The sequence below is a fragment of the Anomaloglossus baeobatrachus genome, chromosome 4, assembly GCF_048569485.1.
Source record: "Anomaloglossus baeobatrachus isolate aAnoBae1 chromosome 4, aAnoBae1.hap1, whole genome shotgun sequence".
Taxonomy (NCBI): Eukaryota; Metazoa; Chordata; class Amphibia; order Anura; family Aromobatidae; genus Anomaloglossus; species Anomaloglossus baeobatrachus.
In genome coordinates, this window is record NC_134356.1 from 318,129,124 (window position 1) to 318,149,761 (window position 20,638).

The following is a 20,638-nucleotide window of genomic DNA, read 5'->3' on the forward strand; positions in this document are numbered from 1 at the left end:
GCAGCTATAAGCGCAGGAGGTGGGTAGTAAAGTGACGTGTACAGGAAGAGGATTCCTTCTGTCAGTATAGACAGAAGCATGAATCCTCCCGGTACCGTCACCGCCGCGTCCATCTCCCGTCCTGTGCATGTATGCTGCCGTGCGACGCCATGTACAGGCAGGAGGTGGAAGCGGCTGCGAAAACAAAAGTTAACAGTAGAATAAAAAAAAAAAAAGTTATACTCACCTGTCTGCAGCCTCGCGGTGCCATGCCCGCTCCCAGCTCCTGTCACGGTATCGCCGCTCCCGCTCCGGCTGTGTGCAGTCTCCCCGGGGCAGGACCTTGCTTGCAGGACCTGGCGATGGATCACCTGATGCAGTCACCTGACGCATCAGCTGATCGAGTCTCGGGCTGACGCGGGCGCCCGGCCGGTATCAGCGGATGCGTCAGGAGACTTCATCCCTGATTACCGGCAGCTGCTGCAGCGATCGGACAGGATCAGACTCCCGCCCCATCGCTCCGGGAGCTGCCGGTAATTCAGCACATAAGTGAGTATTATTTTTTTTTTTTTTCTACTGATGCATCTGCTGATTGTATAATCGGCTTTTATACAATCAGCTGATGTGTGATGTGATTCACATCCTTGAACCTGACAGATCATCTGATCGCTCTGCCTTCCAGCAAACCGATCAGATGATATTGGATCCTGATTGGACGGCGCGGGACCCTGACCCAGGATTACTGCGGAGGGGGGTATATTTCAATAAAGATGGAGTCACTAATTGTGTTGTGTTTTATTTCTAATAAAAATATTTTTCTGTGTTGTGTTTTTTTTTTATCTTTACTAGAAATTCATGGTGGCCATGTCTAATATTGGCGTGACACCATGAATTTCGGGCTTAGGGCTAGCTGATAATATACAGCTAGCCCTAACTCCATTATTACCTGGCTAGCCACCCGTCACCAGGGCAGCCGGAAGAGTTGGATACAGCGCCAGAAGATGGCGCTTCTATGAAAGCGCCATTTTCTGGGGTGGCTGCGGGACTGCAATTCACAGCGGGGGTGCCCAGAAAGCATGGGCACCCTGCACTGTGGATTCCAATCCCCAGCTGCCTAGTTGTACCCGGCTGGACTCAAAAATGGGGCGAAGCTCACGTCATTTTTTTTTTAAAATTATTTCATGAAATTCATGAAATAATTAAAAAAAAAAGGGCTTCCCTATATTTTTGGTTCCCAGCCGGGTACAAATAGGCAGCTGGGGGTTGGGGGCAGCCCGTACCTGCCTGCTGTACCCGGCTAGCATACAAAAATATGGCGAAGCCCACGTCATTTTTTTTTTTTTGGGGGGGCAAAGAAATCCTGCATACAGTCCTGGAAGGAGGATGCTGAGCCTTGTAGTTCGACAGCTGCTGTCTGCTCTCCTGCATACACTATTGGATGGAGGATGCTGAGCCTTGTAGTTCGACAGCTGCTGTCTGCTGTCCTGCATACACTATTGGATCGAGGATGCTGAGCCTTGTAGTTCTGCAGCTGTCTGCTCTTCTGCATACACTAGTGGAGAATGAAGAACACATTGAAGAAGGAAATGACATCAGACCTTTTTTTTTTTTTGTTCACTGATAAAAAACGCATAAGGACGCAGTGAGCAAAAACGCAGCAAAACGCAGCACTAAACGCACCAAATCGCGGCAAAACGCGTGCGTTTTTTGCCGCGTTTTTTCGACGCAGGTGCGTTTTTGTGCGTTTTTAGCGGCCAAAAACGCACAAAAACGCAGCGTCAAAAAAACGCAGCGTGTGCACATAGCCTAAGAAGCTTTTGAGATAATTGTCCAATTACCTTTGGTCTCTTGAAAAAGAGACAGCTATATATTAAAGAGCTGTAATTCCTATACCCTTACTACAATTAGGGTTTGAATACACTTAAATTAAAGATAAGAGTCTACACTTTAAGGCCCCTTTACACACTGCAACATTGCAAATGGCATCGCTGTAACGTTACCGGTTTTGTGACGTAATAGCGACCTCCCCAGAGACATTACAGTGTGTGAAACACATCAGCGACCTGGCCCCTGCTGTGAGGTTGCTGATCACTACACATCTCTCAGGACCATTCTTTGGTCCTTTGTTTCCCGCTGTGCAGCATGATCGCTAGAAAGTCTCAGTGTGTAAAGGGGCCTTTACAGCGACTTCGTTAGCGACTTCCCTTTCAAAAAGCTGCTTTACAACGTCCCCAATGACTAGCTAGGTCGTTCTGCAGGTCCGTATCGCTGTTGCGTCTTTTTCCAGGTATGCCTGTTTGACAGCTCACCAGCGACTCAGAGACTTTGTAGCGATCCCGGCCAGGTTGGGATCGCTGGTGGGATCGCTAGAAAGTCTCAGTGTGTAAAGGGGCCTTTAAGCCCATGTTGACTATATAACTCTATCGTGAATATCTTTTGATAAAAAGCTAAAATTCCAAATCTTGAGGCACTATTTGAATATTTCTGGATCTAACTGTATATATATATATAGAAAAATGTGAGAATGTAAATTCATGCCTCCATAAAAATTGGAACCTAGAATTAAATAAAAAAAATGCTGGGTGTCCATGGCCTCTAAATCAAAGCACTGCAAACCTACTCCTATTTGCAATGTTTTCCAGTATCACGTCTGATTAGTGGTCATCACTGCAATGTGATGCATGAATGACAATGCAAAGGATGCTAGAAGATAACAGGTGTTTTACAGGGCTATTTTCCACAAGGACCAAACTCCAAACATATCAGTTGGAACATGGTTCTATGAATGATTTTAATGTAATCTACAGGAAACACAATAGGACAATGAAGCCAATGGTCATGACTCATCGAGAACGGAGGTTTTCATGGATGCGCTCTCAAAGGGCATGGCCCACAGAGTAGAGGGGAGCAAAGAAGTGAGAGGTGAGGTGAGTATAAGGATTTTCATTATTTTTTTAAATATTAGGCTTATTACGCTCTGGATCCTGGAGAGAGACCCGAGTGCATAATATGGGACATTAAATTCCCTTAAACTCAAAATGTTACAGGAAAAACGCACGAACAGGCAAATTTGATTTTGCCTGATCTGCTCATCTCTAATTATACCCTTTAATATCACAGCTATACTCATGTGTACTTTGCAGAACTAGATATGTAATTGCTTAGTCAGAGCAATAAGGCTTCATTCAGCAACTTTCGTTCTTCTCTACACGTGATAGCTAAAGGTTTCTGCTTTATCGACACGGACATTAAATTGTTTCCCAAAGCACTCTATATCAGTGCCACTGATAGTGAGACACGTTGGCTTAGAATCATTTTTAATACAATGTTCAAAAACCCTTAAACTCAAACATACTGTACTAAATGGTTTCTTTTACAATGTATTGAGAGCTCTAAAGTGATTCAGCAGAGCCGTTATAAATTGAGAAGTGTAACATATCAAAAGCTGTTCCAATGTCACGAGCAGAAGAAATCATATACTAACATGAACACAATATATACTTGCAGCATTTGCCATTTTAAAGCAATAAATCCCATCTGATGGTAGCCGGTATAAAATGAGCACACACAGTTCTACAATATGACTAAGTAATCACACTTAACAGCTCGAGAATAAAAATAAACTGAGCATTATACCTGGAGGTCTTACTTGCAAGCAAAGAGAAAAGCATTATGATATTTCAAAAAAATTAAAACAAGTTGCTATGAAGAAAGGAACCTTAAGGAAAACACTATATAAAACATCAACAAAACAGTGGATTGAAAATTGGAACATCGCCCGTAGAAATAGCGCAATGATAGCTTAGCCTCTGAAGAGATGGAAGTTGGAACAATTTTTTTATCTTTTTGACTGATGGGCTGCACAGATGCATTTTGTAGATAGTCAAACGCTATGCTTACACAAAGCATGTAAAGAGCTTTTATAAACAGCACATGAATATACATGAATTCTGTACAAAAAACACATTATTTTACATTAAAAAGCTAAAAAAGCAAAAGCTAGACATTAAAGGGAATAAATTACTTATAAATTTATTAATCAAAACCAAATACTGATTTATTTTTTATATGCTGTTTTCATTTCCTTTTTGAATATTTTTTTTTATTTTCTGCTTATTATTTTGGAACCCGGCTACTAAGAAATATGCTTTGCTGCAGATACATGGACACAGTACTCTGGAGATGACTCATATACTTCTATAAGGGAATACTTTGGGTTTACCCGACCAACTGGACAGTGGTCATTAAGGAAGGAAAAGAAGATGGGCTGCTCCCATAGCCTACTGTCTGTAGTGGATTCAGTGTTATCTATAGGTGTTATAGGGAGTATGTAAGCTGAAACTGACAGTATAAAGTAAGCATATAGCTTTTTAGTGGATATAACCCCTGGAAAAATTGCTTCATTAGAATTCTTTTTGCTAATTCCAGTCTGTAAAAATTAAAGTTTAATTAGAAATTCTTAGGGTGCTCAGTGTAACCTTGTTGTGGCCCAAGAGTTCTGTAAACCGTTTCCTCTGGCTTTTACTCCTTCACTGGTGATTGACAGCACTTGCTTGGTTGGAGTGAATATTGTTTTCATAGAAAGCTCAAGCAAGCCAGTGCTGTCACTTAGCAGTGTGGGACATGGTGGCATGCAATGGTCGTGGGCAGAGTATACTTTGAACTATATCCCCTAGAAGGCTGTGTGTCTGGCTTATACTGTCAGTTTGGGCTGACAGACTAATTTTAACCCCTTCAGCCCCCGGGCACTTTCCGTTTTTGCGTTTTTGTTTTTTGCTCCCCTTCTTCCGAGAGGCGTAACTTTTTTATTTTTCCATCAATCTTGCCATATGAGGGCTTGTTTTTTGCGGGACAAGTTGTACTTTTAAATGAAACCATAAGGTTTACCATATAGTGTACTGGAGAACAGCAAAAAAATTCCAAGTGTGGAAAAATTGCAAAAAAAGTGGGATTGTACAATAGTTTTTGGGATATTTTATTCACCGTGTTCACTATATGGTAAAACTGATGTGTGGGTATGATGCCTCAGGTCGGTGCGAGTTTATAGACACCAAACATGTATAGGTTTACTTGTATCTAAGGGGTTAAAAAAAATTCACAAGCTTGTCCGGAAAACGTGGCGCACGTTTTGCGCCATTTTCCAAAACCCGTAGCGTTCTCATTTTTCAGGATCTGAGGCTCAGTGATTTCTTATTTTTTGCGTCTCGACCTGACGTTCTTAACGGTACCATTTTTGCACAGATGCTACGTTTTGATCGCCTGTTATTGCATTTTGCGCAAAATTTGCGGCGACCAAAAAACGTAATTTTGGCGTTTGGAATTTTTTTGCCGCTACGCCGTTTACTGATCAGATTCATTGATTTTATATTTTGATAGATCGGGCATTTCTGAACGTGGCGATACCAAATATGTGTGTATTTTTTATTTTTTTAACCCTTTAATTTTCAATGGGGTGAAAGGGGGGTGATTTGAACTTTTAGGTTTTTTTATTTTTTTTTAATTTTTTAAAACTTTTTTTTTTACTTTTTTTTTTTATTTTACTAGTCCCCCTAGGGGGCTATTGCGATCAGCAATCCGATCGCTCTGCACTATCTGCAGATCTCAGCTACAGAGCTGAGAACTGCAGATTTGCTGCTTCACTTTCAATGCCAGCTGTATTCCGGCATTGAGAGGAAGTGACTCATGTTAGCCACAGGCGTCATCACATGACCCTGTGCTACCATGGCAACCGCCGAAAGTCACGTGATCATGTCACGTGACTTCCGGCGGGGGCGGGGTAAGTCACTGTCATGGCGGCGCCCATATACATATCGCTGCCAAGACTTTGGCAGCGAAATGTAAGGGGTTAATGGCCGCGGGTGGAAGCGATTCCACCCGCGGCTAGCAGGCACACATATCAGCTGTTGATAACAGCTGATATGTGCGCGTCTCGCCGCCGCCGACCGGCGGCAGGGGGCGGGGCTTACCGGCACACGATCCATGACGTATTCAGTACGTCATGGGTCGTTAAGGGGTTAAAGGGTACCTGTCACATGGAAAAATGCTAATAACCTGCAGATATGGGGTTAATCTGCAGGCTAATAGCATTCTTAACCTGCCCGACACCTGCACATTAAACTCCGCTGCCGGGATGAAATAAACTTTATTTCTCCCAGCAGCATTCCGGTTTCAGTCACCGCTCTGTGTATGGAAAGTGTCGGCTGCACACTCAGCGTTATAACCAGCCTTCAGTCAGTGTGGGGGGGGCAGTTACAGCCACCACTCTTCATACACAGAGTGGTGCCTGAATCCACGCTGGTGCTGCCCACATGACTGAAACTGGCAATATCATTTTCTCCTGGCAGTGGAGTTTAATATACAGGTGCTGGGCAGGTTCAAAATACTATTAACCTGCAGATGAACCCCATATGTGCACTTTATTAGCATTTTTCCACATGACAGGTTCCGTTTAGCTAGTTGATTGTAATCCTTCCTGTGATGAAATAACGTTGATAAATATATTAATAATGAGAAGTCTGTAAAGAAAAAGTGTCAGTATAGTGTTAGGGGTACTTTGCACGCTGCAACATTGCAAGCTGATGCTGCAATGCCAAGCGCGATAGTCCCCACCCCCGTCACAGCTGCGATATCCTTGTTATAGCTGCCGTAGCGAACATTATCGCTACGGTAGTTTCACATGGACTCACCTGTCCTGGGACGTCGCTCTGGCCGGCGACCCGCCTCCTTATTAAGGGGCCGGGTCATACGGCGTCACTGCGATGTCACACGGCAGGCGGCCAATAGGAGCGGAGGGGCAGAGATGAGCGGAATGTAAACATCCTGCCCACCTTCTCCCTTCCGCATATCCTACGGAAGCTGCGGTGACGTCAGTAGGAGATGTTCCTCGCTCCTGCGGCTTCACACACAGCGATGTGTGCTGCTGCAGGAGCGAGGAACAACATCGGACCATCCCGTCAGCGTAATTATGGATTACGCCGACCCTACACCGATGATACGATTACGACGCTTTTGTGCTCGTTAATCGTATCATCTAGGCTTTACACACTACGATGTCGCCTGCGATGCCGGATGTGCGTTACTTTCAATTTGACCCCACCGACATCGCACCTGCTATGTTGTACTGTGCAAAGTACCCCTTAGGCTCAATGGCCAGTGTTAAAACTGCAACATTTCAGGATCATTTTTTTAATATACTTGTTGTACATAAAAGTTGTTATGGATGGCATTTAATACATATTGAATGGAACCAAAAATGCTGGACTAATTTAAAATGGCGCTTAATTTTATCTAACACACCCATTGTCTGGTCGTTTCAGACAATGGGACTTTCCCTTGATCATGAGTCATACTTTTGTTAATACATGCTGAGTTAGCTTCATATAACATTATGAAATGCATATATATATATTACTCAACGTAAGCTCTTTTTGCAACTTAACCAATAGGATTATAGTAGGCACCCCTGGCCCTCAGCCAGAGGCTTCTTATATTATTCCTTGTACTTCCTCAATAAATCAGAATTCTGCATCGATCATGACTGGCTGTCTTTCATTTGTGTAGAGATATATATCGCATGCGATAAAGGCCTTTAATTACTAATTTGAAGTGCAGGTGTCAAAGAGATAGATGCGTATTATATCAAATAAAATATAAAAATTCCAAAAATTCTTAGAAACATTTAGCATAAAAAATGCATGTAAAAATTGGTCCCTTTCTTATGACACATTTCCTTTAACTGACTTGAAATCTCTTGCAGCATCTACTTTAGTGCTTGCTAATAGTATCTGTTTACTTCCATTGCCAGCCCAAAACGCATCAGGGCCAAATTATCATTCTGTAATACAAATTTGTCAATGTCTTTGTGCTATCAGATGCACATAAGGAAATAGGAATTCATTATTCTGCTCCTGGTCATGATGCTCTGTTCTATTTATCTGGATGAGCCAAATTCATGCACTTGGTTAATACTTATCATCTAATTGGTATAAAAAGAAGATCACATTTTCAGTTGTTCATTAAAGAAGCAAAAAGTACAAGCTGAGAGACTCAACAATGAATTCTGAAAGAGCAAAGTAAAGCAACACTTACAGGTCCAAAGGCATTACTGTCAAAGCTATGTCCGCGATGGTCGCCTTCTATCCATATGTGTCCTTTTGGAATCCTTACGTATTGATTCTTATGTCCTATTGTTCTGTTAGGGAAGAATGAAATAAAACAAAAAACATTGTAAATGATAGACTTCTCCTTCTAGAGTAATATCTGACATAAGTAAAATTGTGTTAGGGCAAGATTTTTTGTACTTTTTCTGCTCTGTTATGCTTTGTTTTTTCTTCAGTATGAATTTTAAGCATCTACTGAAAACCTTTGTATTTGTTCAAATACCAAATAAAATACAAAAGCATTTGGTGACCCGGTTTGCCTGGATAAAGTATAAAATGCTATTTAAAATGTTAACTCTTTGCTGGTAATTAAGTCAGTATAGAAGTAAAAAAAGATGGATACTAAGTAAAATCATGCTACCAAATGAGTCTCTGGATTTTCAGTGTATTGAGTCAGTCTAAAATGGAAAAAATTGGAAGAAACCCAACATGTTTGTTTCTGTCCAGATTCAGACACAATTTCAATCTAACCCAGTGTACTGCAAATTCAGAACTCAAATTGGTAGCATATATTAAGGCCCCGTCACACACAGAGATAAATCTTTGGCAGATCTGTGGTTGCAGTGAAATCATGGACATATTGTTCCATTTGTACACAGCCACAAACCTGGCACTGATTGTCCACAATTTCACTGCAACCACAGATCTGCTGCAGATTTATCTCTGTGTGTGACAGGGCCTTAAGCTATTCAAATCTGTGACATATATCTGGGATATACACAATATTAAGCTTCCTGCATATATATATATATATATATACACACACACACGAGTATAAATATATATATATATATATATTTATATATATATATATATATATATACAGTATTCTGGTCATAAAGGGGTTAAGTCTATGTATTTGCAAACCACTGGCATTCAAGAATTTTCAGACCCATTCCACTTGTCATCAAGAAAAACAGAAAAGATAACTTATATCTCAATGACTCTAAAGGATGCTTTACATGCTGCGACATCGCTAGCGATAGCTAGCGATGTTGTGCGCGATAGCACCCGCCCCCATCGTTCGTGCGACATTTGGTGATCGCTGCCGTAGCGAACATTATCGCTACGGGGGCGTCACACGCACATACCTTTTCAGCGACGTCGCTGTGACCGCAGAACAATCCCTCCTTCAAGGGGGAGGTGCGTTCAGCATCATAGCGACGTCACTGCGGCGTCACTGAGCGGCCGCCCAATAGCAGAGGAGGGGCGGAGATGAGCAGCCGGAACATGCTGCCCACCTCCTTCCTTCCTTATTGCCGGTGGATGCAGGTAAGGAGATGTTAGTCGTACCTGCGGTGTCACACATAGCGATGTGTGATGCCGCAGGAACGATGAACAACCAGCGGCATGCACCACCAACGATATTATGAAAAGGAGCAACGTGTCAACGATCAACGATTTTTGACGCTTTTGCGATCGTTGATCATCGCTCCTTGGTGTCACACGCTGCGATGTCGCTAAAGGCGTCAGATGTGCATCACTAACGACATGACCCCGACGATATATCGTTAGCCATATCTCAGCATGTAAAGCACCCTTAAGACTTACAGTGGGTACGGAAGGTATTCAGACCCCTTTACATTTTTCACTCTTTGTTTCATTGCAGCCATTTGGTAAATTCAAAAAAGTTCATTATTTTCTCATTAATTTTTGTATATTCATTAAACAAGAAAAACTGAAATATCCCTTGGTCATAAATATTCTGACCCTTTGCTCAGTATTGAGTAGAAGCACCCTTTTGAGCTAGTACAGCCTTGAGTCTTCTTGGGAATGATGCAACAAGTTTTTCACATTTGGATTTGGGGATCCTCTGCCATTCTTCCTTGCAGATCCTCTCCAGTTCCATCAGGTTGGATGGTGAACGTTGGTGGACAGCCATTATCAGGTCTCTCCAATGCTCAATTAGGTTTAGGTCAAGGCTCTGCCTGGGACAATCAAGAATGGTCACAGAGTTGTTCTGAAGCCACTTCTTTGTTATTTTAGCTGTGTGCTTAGGGTCATTGTCTTGTTGGAAGGTGAACCTTTGGCCAAGTCTGAGGTCTAGAGCACTCTGGAAGAGGTTTTCTTCCAGGATATCTCTGTACTTGGCCGCATTCATCTTTTCTTCAATTGCAACCAGTCGTCCTGTCCCTGCAGCTGAAAAACACCCCATAACATAATATTGCCACCACCATGCATGTTTCACTGTTGGGATTGTATTGGCCAGGTGGTGTGCAGTGCCTGGTTTTCTCCACACATACAGCTTATAATTATCACCAAAAAGTTCTTTCTTCGTCTCATCAGACCAGAGAATCTTATTTCTCATAGTCTGGGAGACCTTCATGTGTTTTTTTTTTGCAATCTCTACTCGGGCTTTCATATATCTTGAACTGAGGAGATCCCTACTGCATCTCTGGAACTCAGTCACAATGATATTGGGGTTTTTCTTTACCTCTCTCACCAAGGTTCTTCTCCCATGATTGCTCAGTTTGGCTGGATGGCCAGGTCTAGGAAGAGTTCTCGTGGTCCCAAACTTCTTCAATTTAAGGATTATGGAGGCCACTGTGCTCTTAATAACCTTGAATACTGCAAAAAAATGTTTTGTAACCTTAGCCAGATCTGTGTCTTGCCACATTTCTGTCTCTGAGCTCCTTAGGCAGTTCATTCAGAGATCCTCAATGAACTTCTGGAGTGAGTTTGCTGCACTGAAAGTAAAGGTGCTGACTAATAATGCATGTCCCAATTTTCAGTTATTTATTTCTTCCAAAGGTTTAAAACAACCAATAAACTTCATTCAACTTCACAATTGTGTCCCACTTGTTGATTCTTCACCATAAATTTAAACTTTTTATCTTTATGTTTAAAGCCTGAAATGTGGGAAAAGGTTGAAAAATTCAAGGGGGCCGAATACTATCGCAAGGCACTATATATATATATATATATATATATATATATATATATATATATATATATATATATATACAGTATATATGTGTGTCACCTCAGTGATGTCGCTCCAGCTTCAGGGATGCCACAGGGTTTCTTCAATCTGGCAACAGGTACTGTTAGTTTTTGTAAATGTGTTGTGATGCCACTCACGGCTTGCGGTCAGGGATATGGATGACCGCCACTGCAGATTTTATGAGTGTCTGGGGCTGATGGGGTTTGCCGTCAGATGTTGTGGCCTCCCATGAGTGAGGCAGGCCCCAGGGGCTCAGGTTTGTAAGGTAGCAGGTCTCGGATTAACACAGACAGAGTCCAAGAGTCTTTTAACTGATTTTTACTCACTTTCTTGTTGCAGTGAGCGGACCCGGGTGCTGCTGTGATGAACTAGGTAGGACCAGGGGCTCTTTCAGGCCAGTCTGAGGGTGACCTGTTAGCTCACCTTCCTAGCACTTAGTGTTCGGATAACCCCCTGACTTGAAGTACCATGGGGGTCTATCCAGGGAGTCCCTACTGCCTTTTCTCCCTTGTATTTGGCCCGTTTGCCGGCAGCATAGACCAGGTGAGATGGCTTCAGGCTCTGTCTCCTTATGGGTCTCTGCATTGCTGCTGAGGCTTGGACTCTGTGTGGTTGGTGAGGTACTTGTAGTTCCCCTCACCGGCAGGTTTAGCAGATAGTTAAACTGGAGTCTGCTCTAGGGACCTGTACCCCATACGTGCCTAGTCAGCAGGAGCACCTCTTCTTCTGACTACCCGGTGACTGTTCTCTCCCGCCAACTGTCACTACACCGTGCAGGGTCTGACTAGTGCGAGTGTGCAGATCTGCCTCGCGACCGCCGTGCTCCACTACCAGACTGGCTCTCCTTCCTTTCCTTACAACCTCTACAATTTAGCTCTCAGCTCCTCCTCTGCACCCATTAATAAGATTTGAAAGCTAGACCCCCTCTGGAGACTACCCAAGGGTCCCATCTAATGGTGTGGGAGAACTGGTTGCTATGTGTCTGTGCGTACACACCTCATTCTGGCCTTTAGGATTACCTGGAAGTACTGTCCCAGCATGGGTGCAGTACTCAGTGGTGCCTGACCGGGTCAGGGGTGCCACATATGCAGTATATGCATATATTAAAAATACATAACACTTTATCCTCATACAAAAGGCAAAACAAACATATTTTACATTGTCATCTTCGTAAAAGTCTATTTTATCTACTTATTCCGAATAGAAAACACTGTAAAGAAGGGAAAAAAGATGCCAAAACTGTGTTTTTTCCCCATCAATTCACCTCCCTAAAAATGTTAATAAAAGCAATCACAACTATCTATCGACAGAATAATAAAAATGTTATTGCTTTCGGAAAATGGTAACACAAACCAATTTTTTTTTTCTTTACAAACTTCTGAGTTTTTATCAACACTAAACTAATAATAAAAACTATGCAAGTTTGGAATCGCTGTAATGATTCTTGCTTAAAGATTCAAGTTTCCAATAACTTTTTACCATGCAATTAGTACTATAAAAAAACAAAACATAGAATGTTGTAATTGCATATATTTTTCACCATTCCATTCCACTTGGAATTCTTGTTGTGTTTGTTTTATTATATTGTATGCTAAAATTGATAGATTCAATCAAAACTATGACTTGTCATGAAAACAAAAAATCCATCATGGAGCCATGTCAATGGAAAACTAAAAAGGTTATGGCACTTGGAAGAAGGGAAGGAAAAATGAAATCTTTAAATCAAAAATTGGCTGTGGATGCAGATGTTTAAATAGGGAGGTTTTAATCGAAGAAGTTCTTTACTTATTCGTAGAAGTAGAATATTTCAAATTACTAATATACTTTAATTTAAATTTTACTTTTGCAAAAAAAATGAAGTTCTTATTCTGGCATTAAAACCTCCATAAAACCAGCAATTTGTTTTTATTTAAAATTCTATTTTTCAAAACTGAATGGGTATCCTAATTTCTGTCTCTGGCACAGAGTACTGAAAGTTCTGAGCTTCTAATATAGGTTATAATGTTTTGGTAAAGGCTCTGGTAAAAGGGAGCTTCCTTGCCCTTTCTTGGAGACAGTGGCGCAGCAACTGCTTTTGCCGCCCGGGGCGGTCGTCAAATTTGCAGCCCCCCTCCGATGGCCACTGATAATCTAGAATATATATAACTTGGGTACTTGGGTACTGGGTGACTGATGGAGGGGGTGGCGACTGATGGGGAGAGCGGTGGCGTATGAAGGGGGGCAGCGGCTGATGGGGAGAGCGGTGGCGGATGCAGCGGGGCAGCGGCTGATGGGGAGAGCGGTGCTGGATGCAGGGGGCAGCAGCTGATGGGGAGAGCGGTGATGGATGGAGAGGGGGCAGCAAATGGAGCAGGGTGGTGGCAGCTCAGAGGCAGTAGCGGCGGTGGATCGGGGGTAGTGACTACTACTGCGGCGTGGCTGAAAGGGGGCAGAGGCGGGAGCAGTGGTGGATCGGGGGCTGATCGGGTGCAGCAGTGGATCTGGGCACTTACCAAATGGCACTTACAGGGATCACTCTCCTCAGCTTTCATGGATGAAGCCAAGCTGAGGGAAGTGGTCACTCACAGGTCACCAGCCCCTGGGTACATCATGGGTCGTTAAGTACCAGGTCACCATGACGTACCCAGTATGTCATGGGTCGTTAAGAGGTTAATCAAACAATTATTATTTCTTCTATGTTTTTCTGTTTTTTTATTTTTTACCCACAAAATGCCTCCTCCCTTACACGTGCCGCCAGGTGCGGACTGTCCCCTCCGTCCCCCCCTTCTTTGCTACGCCACTGCTTGGTGACATTTATAACAGGGCTGGCTGTGTGTTTATTATTTAAGCCAGCCTCCTTACCTGTATTTAAAGTAAGCCACTCTTGAATCTACCATTTTCTTTATAGGACCTTAGCTGTATTCTTTATCTGAGAGCTGAATTTTTTATTTTTCAGACTTTTCTGTTTGAAATCAGGAGTGACAGAGAAGGGATCAGTCTTATCTCAAAACTAAGAGAACCACGCAGGAAAGACAAAAATCAGATGATACCTGCAGTTTTAAAAACTAAGGTGTCAATATTGGTAAGTAGATATGAATGAACCTGAACAGTAAAATTCAGTGTTGGTACCGAACACAGAAGCTACAAAAAAAGTCAATACAAAGGGAAAGATAGGCAAGGCTGAAAGCCTGAAACATGTAGTTTTAAATGGAATTTTAATGGTCAAATACGATTTAGATTTTAGAGGAACGGAATGCTGGATTTTCTACCTTTCCCTTTGTATTGACTTTTTTGTGATTGCCAGCCACAATAATCCTTGCATCTGTGGATCCATTAGAAGAGTGGTGAGCCTGCAAAAAAAACCTTTTTTCTTTTTCACAGAAAAGTCAGTGTTTGATTTTGGCGTTTGAATCTGTCCATATGCAAACCAGTCGCTTGAGCATCACTGTTCTTAGGTAGGCTTGGTGCTCAGCCCAGTGTGAGCCGCTTGCAGTGTTTGAACAGATCACACTGGGGATAACAACAGCATGATCAGATGTAGTGTACACAAAAAAAATGATAAAACCCCCTCCCACCCACTATCAGTAGGGATCTCTTTTTATTTTTGGCTGTATGTGGGCAGAGACCCAAACTCCCCAATCAGTGAATTCCAATGGAGTGCAAGTCAAGTTCGGGTCCCGAATTTTTTCTAAAGTCCGGCTGAACTCTGCGAACTGAACTTCAATGAGTCTGCTCATCTCTATTAGTAAGTTTTATGTAATGTTTGCAAAACAAGAGATGATTTATCAACATCCAACAACCCCCATAAAGGGTTACTTTAAAGTTGAGGATAGCAAACAAACCTTAAAAGTAAAACAAAGTTTAAATAGGTTTTCTACAAGAAGCATGTTGTATATTAGTTTCCACAGTGGTAAATTAGAGAATGTCTTCAACGAATACATTAAATGAAAATTTTCAGGCTGCTGGTTTGTAGGTAACAGTCACGGGTTGGAGACCAGCAGTACACAATGTAAAGTGCAGAGCACTGTGGAGAAATGTAATCTCTGGAAAAATGTCTTGCTATCCCAATGGCAAAAGCTTTAATTGGGCACACAACTTGACACAGCATGTGCTCATTAAAATTTAAATGAGCTCTCTTGATGATATGTGTGCTATATCATGATTGCCGTTGTACAAGCCTCACAGGACCCAGGCTAACAGAAGGTAGCATTGCAGAAGAAGCAAATTAAAGTAATAACATTAGTGTACTTTGGAAGAAATGCTTAGAAAACACATATATAGCAGCATAACATATAAAAATATACATGTCAAAGATCAAAAGTCTTACAGTACATACAGGAGATGTCCTTTATTCTAGAATTATTTTTATGCATATTCATTATAAACATTGTTACTAAAGTCATTTAACTTTCGATAAAAAAATACAAACACATGCTATACATAATCCCTGCATAACTGTTACTAAGCCTCCTTTATGTTTGGCTTATACCATGCATTTCAGTTCTTCTCCTGCTCCTTCCCACAATATACAAATATTCTCCAAACATATCTATAGCCTCTTAATACTAAGCAAGTGGCTTCAATTACAGGACCCTAAAGTGCTGAAACAGGAGCCAAAAGCATGTGTTACCGATATGCTAAGAAGTAGGTAAAGGATTAGGAGAGCCTTCCAGCTCTCTTCAGAATGGTTTAGTAGTCCCACACAGCTAATATTGATTGGCTCCTGCATTCAGCCCAAAAAAATCCAGTTTTGCGTCACATTTCTTTTAAGATGGATAAACCACTGGTATACCATTGTTGAGGAGAGCCATTCGATCAAATACTTAATTAACCTCTGGACATAGAGGACTGTGGGAAGTGTATTCAATGAAATCAATTCTCTATACATAAGTCAGTCATCAGAGATATGCAAGATGGCCCCAGATGACATCATAGACCTGCCAATCAGTGTCACTGCAGATCCGCCCAGATGACATCATAGACCTGCCCATCAGCATCACCGCAGATCCACCCTGATGACATCATAGACCTGCCCATCAGCATCACTGCAGATCCGCCCAGATGACATCATAGACCTGCCCATCAGCATCACCGCAGATCCACCCTGATGACATCATATACCTGCCCATCAGCATCACTGCAGATCCACCCAGATGACATCATAGACCTGCCCATCAGCATCATGACAGATCCACCCAGATAACGTCATAGACCCTCCCATCAGCATAATCATGGCTCCGCCCAATGACGTCATAGACCTGCCCATCAACATCACCACGGATCTTCCCATTGACTAACCCATGAACTGTCCCACTAAATGGGCATATCCAAACATGTCTATGCCCCTAGCCTATATAAGATGCACTAATAAAGCTCTCCGTCTCTCTTGAGCCATTTTGCTCTGATCAAAAAGACAGTTCACAACTGACCCTTTTGTCCGGTGTAAATTCTTTTAAACATTTACTTGATTCACACCAATTAGGTCAGGCAGGAGGCAACACGTGAACCCTGATTAAGAGTTCACCCTAACACCATTAGGTTACAGAGCAACTTAAGAGCAACTTAATGTAGAGCCTAATTCCAGAGATGTGTTACTTACTGAGCTCTGTGCTGTATTTTTAATAAAATTCCTATTTTATCTGCTTTAAATCTATCAGTTCTCTAAATGCTGAGTTCTGTATAATCCAACCCATGTCTCTCATTAACAAATTTATGTGTACACTGTGCATAGGCAGAAAGTTGGCAATAATTGGTGGGTAGAAGACTACATGAAAGCAGGTTTACAAGTTCTTTTGTAATTTTATCAAAATTACACTGAGCAGCCAAGTAAAGGACAAATCTATGCAATCAGGATCTCTGACTCTACATTATGAAGCTCTTAAGACAGAAAAACCCAGGTGACAGATTCCTTTTAGGCTAAAGGTATACCAATGACTTATTCATCTTAAAAGAAATTTAAAACAAAACTTTGGATTTCTTTTCTTTTGGATTAATGCTACTAGGGTAGATCTACTGTATAAAATTATTCTGCTTTCAGAATAGGTAGTAAGAACCTGGCAACAGATTCCCTTTAAGTTTAAATGGAAATTGGACTCAATATATTCTTTACCTATCAATGAGCAGCACATTGCTGTGCCTCTAAAACAACCATTTCAACAGCAGGAATACAGGTGTTGACAGCATGGAATGAGCATATGGAGCATAGTCCCATATGTGAACGTGCGGTGTAGCTAGAAGATATATATCCTGCGTATTCTTCTTAGTATATCCTAGTCTAGAAGAACTGTCAAGATAGCTTTAGTAAGCCCCGCTGACCGTGTAACAATTTGTTTGATTAATCAAGACTTGAAACTCTAATTGTAATTTGTACCCACACTGGCACCTCCGGCCCTGCCTTAATAAACATCTGTCATGTTTCCATTTAAGTTTCCCAGTGATTTATCCAGGCAGGCAGTTTCTTATATACTTTTTAATAGCTGCTCTACACAACACGTCAGGTGAATTTCTGCTTCATTGAAGAAAAAGAAGACAATTCCATTATAAAACAGATTAAATTTATTAGCAATAATAAGTGGTGATCGAGAGAGATATGCACTCGCTAATGTTCTGCATTTATCAGAATGCTCGCAAAGCGTGCGTATTATGAGATGACTATTACAACAGTTAAGTCCTTAAAAAGGGCAGGTATGTTAGAAATGCTGTCCTTCACTGCCAGAATGAAAGAGTGGCAGATATAGAACATGAAAGCATTTTAATAAAGAGAATTCTTAGACAATGCAGAAATATTAACCTGACCACAAGCACAAAGATATGCGTTTCCATATTAATTTACATCGATGAAAGGCTAATCAGTAGAGATGAGTGGGTCGGTCAGCAGAGGACTGAGTTTCAGTCAAATTTCCTAAAATTTGAACTTGTATTTGGCCCCACATAGCCCTCTAAACAATAGAATTGGCCTCCACATACTGTAGCCCTACAAATATAATAAACCCCACACAGCCCTTTAAATAGTATAATGGCCTCCACATAACTCCCCCAAATGCTATAGTGGCCCCTATATAGCTCTCCAAATAGTGCAATAGCCTCCATATAGCCCTCCGAACAACATAAGTCCTCCGCCGCACATAGCCCTCCAAATATAAATGATTCCCCACAGCCCTCAAAATACTATAATGGCTTCCATTTAGCCCTCCATATAGCCCTCTTAAGAATATAATTGACCCCCACATAGCTCTCCAAATATTATGATGGCCACAGTACAGCCCTCTAAACAATATAATGGCCTCAATATAGCCTTCCAAATCATATATTGGCCCCCATATAGACCTTAGAATAGTATAATGGCTCATACATAGCCCTTCAAATACGATAATGGCCCCTAAACAGCCCTTTAAACAGTACAATGGCCCCCACATAGCACTACAAACAGTATAATGGCTTCCACAGAGAACTCCAAATAGTATAATGGCCCACACAATATACTCATTGATTAAAGAAAATATACTCTCCTGACTCCTTTTGTTTCTGCAGTGTGTGTTCTGAAGCTTTGTAAAACCCTCCAGAGTAGGCATTGTGGAGACACGGGGCTCAGTGGGTGCTTTTGTCTGCTGGCCCAGCCGCCTTTAGAAAGACAGCGTGGCTCAGGGCTCATCCCAACTGAACAAACAACCTCCTTAACCATGGGCGGAACACTATTCAGACAACACAGGGTGAGGGAATCACAATATTAAGACTTTATTGGATCTCCAAAATATTAACGGCACATAACACATAACCAGCAAAACACACAAATGTAACAGGCAACAGAGTCTCACCCTTCCACTGGCTCACCAGGGATTTAGAATGTCCGTGCTTCAGAGCTTCCAGGGCTACTTACTCCAATCCAGCAGCACCCCGCTTTTGGCGGGCACCCACCGAGAATGGAATAACACCAGATTTAGGAAGCTGGCTAAGGTCCTCAAAGTCTGTACCAGGTGACTGGATTGTCCCAACCTTGGTTTCTTCCTTAAGTAGTCTCTGGTTTGATGATATAATCCTGGCAGCCGGAGTCGAAATCCCTAGACTGTGGATATGGTCTCCCATCGGAACCGGAGTCCCTAGATTGAAGCCACAAGGTATCCTGATCCTCTAGCCAGCTCCTAAGAGCTTAGACTGGATCATGCACATCCATCAACTGGTGACTTAAGGAAGTCCCCTTTTTATAGCTATAGCTTTTTCTTTGGGTATACTGTGCCCTTATCGGATTGGTTGTACAAGGTTGCTTCTCTTATTGGATGAATTTCAAGCTGCATGGATAATGTTCATTTAAATGATGTGGATAGAAAGACTGAGGGTTTTTACATGACATCTGCAAGTCACAGACTAGACAATGGCTACTAAGGTAATTTACATTAGATTAGCAATACACAACTACATTACAATGAATGCTCAGAGGGGCCTGGCAGACACAATGGTTTAGCAAACATGAGTTAGCACACAGAAGAACAATATGTCTGGCTGAATTTTAAGCTGAAAAATAAGGAGCGCTGATAGTGTAATACCAACAGATCAGTGAGGTAGATCAGGAAAAATACACTCACCTGAAATGGTTGTGATAGTCACAACCACTGATAGAGCATAGGATGATGGCGTCTGCTGCAGCTCCACGTGGATGTGCATACAAATCAGAGTGAAAAGGGGGTTAATGCCGCGCATCAGCCAAAATGAAGATGTAGCACATTGATGTTATAAACGTATTCTTTTATTCCATCGGTCTATGCGTTTCGAGGATATACCTCTTCTTCAGGACCAGTGCATCAACATACTATGACATGTACATGTACTATAACATTACTATGTTGATGCACTGGTCTTGAAGAAGAGGTATTTTCCTCGAAACGCGTAGACCGATGGAATAAAAGAATACGTTTATAACATCAACGTGCTACATCTTCATTTTGGCTCATGCGTGGCATTAACCCCCTTTTCACTCTGATTTGTATGGCTGAATTTTAAGAAACTTTAACCCATGCTAGGCATTGGGTGTCCATGTCGTCACAGGCATGATGTGCTGACTTTATCGCATCTGCTGCGCTGAGACATTAGAGCTCAGTAAAAATGAAGGAGGCTGGAACTGACACTCCCTGTTTAATCATTGCTTTCAACTGTAACGGCATCCAGGAAGCTCAAAGTTCAAAGTGTGATGCCAAGAAGGGGGAGTCGGCGCTAGCACCGGGCCCCCTAGACTCATGGGCCCCATAGTGGCTATGTACTCTGCCACTATTAGCAGTATGTAGTGATGAGCAAGTGTATTCGGTACTAGAGATGAGCGAACCGGTCCCGGTTCGGCTCGAGGTCGGTTCGCCGAACGGAGGTCCCGTTCGAGTTCGGCTCGTCGAACGTTCGACGAACCGAACTCGAACTGTATAGGAAACTATGGCAGGCAATCACAAACACAGAAAAACACCTGGAAAACACCCTCAAAGGTGTCCAAAAGGTGACAAACAACTCACAACACATGGGAAAGTGACAAGGACATATACTCATGCGAAAACAAAAGAGCTGGACAAGGAAAAAGAGGAGGACACATAGATATATG

The 20,638-nt window shown here is 42.1% G+C and overlaps 1 protein-coding gene across 2 annotated transcripts in view; it reads right to left on the reverse strand.

Annotated features, from left to right (window-relative positions):
• IMMP2L (inner mitochondrial membrane peptidase subunit 2) overlaps window positions 1–20,638 on the reverse strand; it is a 1,735,376-nt gene that overhangs the window by 347,502 nt on the left and 1,367,236 nt on the right. For both annotated transcript variants that reach the window (XM_075342497.1, XM_075342498.1), the window contains exon 5: window positions 8,068–8,170. In XM_075342497.1, coding sequence (XP_075198612.1) covers window positions 8,068–8,170 — 103 coding nt within the window. The remainder of the gene's footprint in view (window positions 1–8,067; window positions 8,171–20,638) is intronic.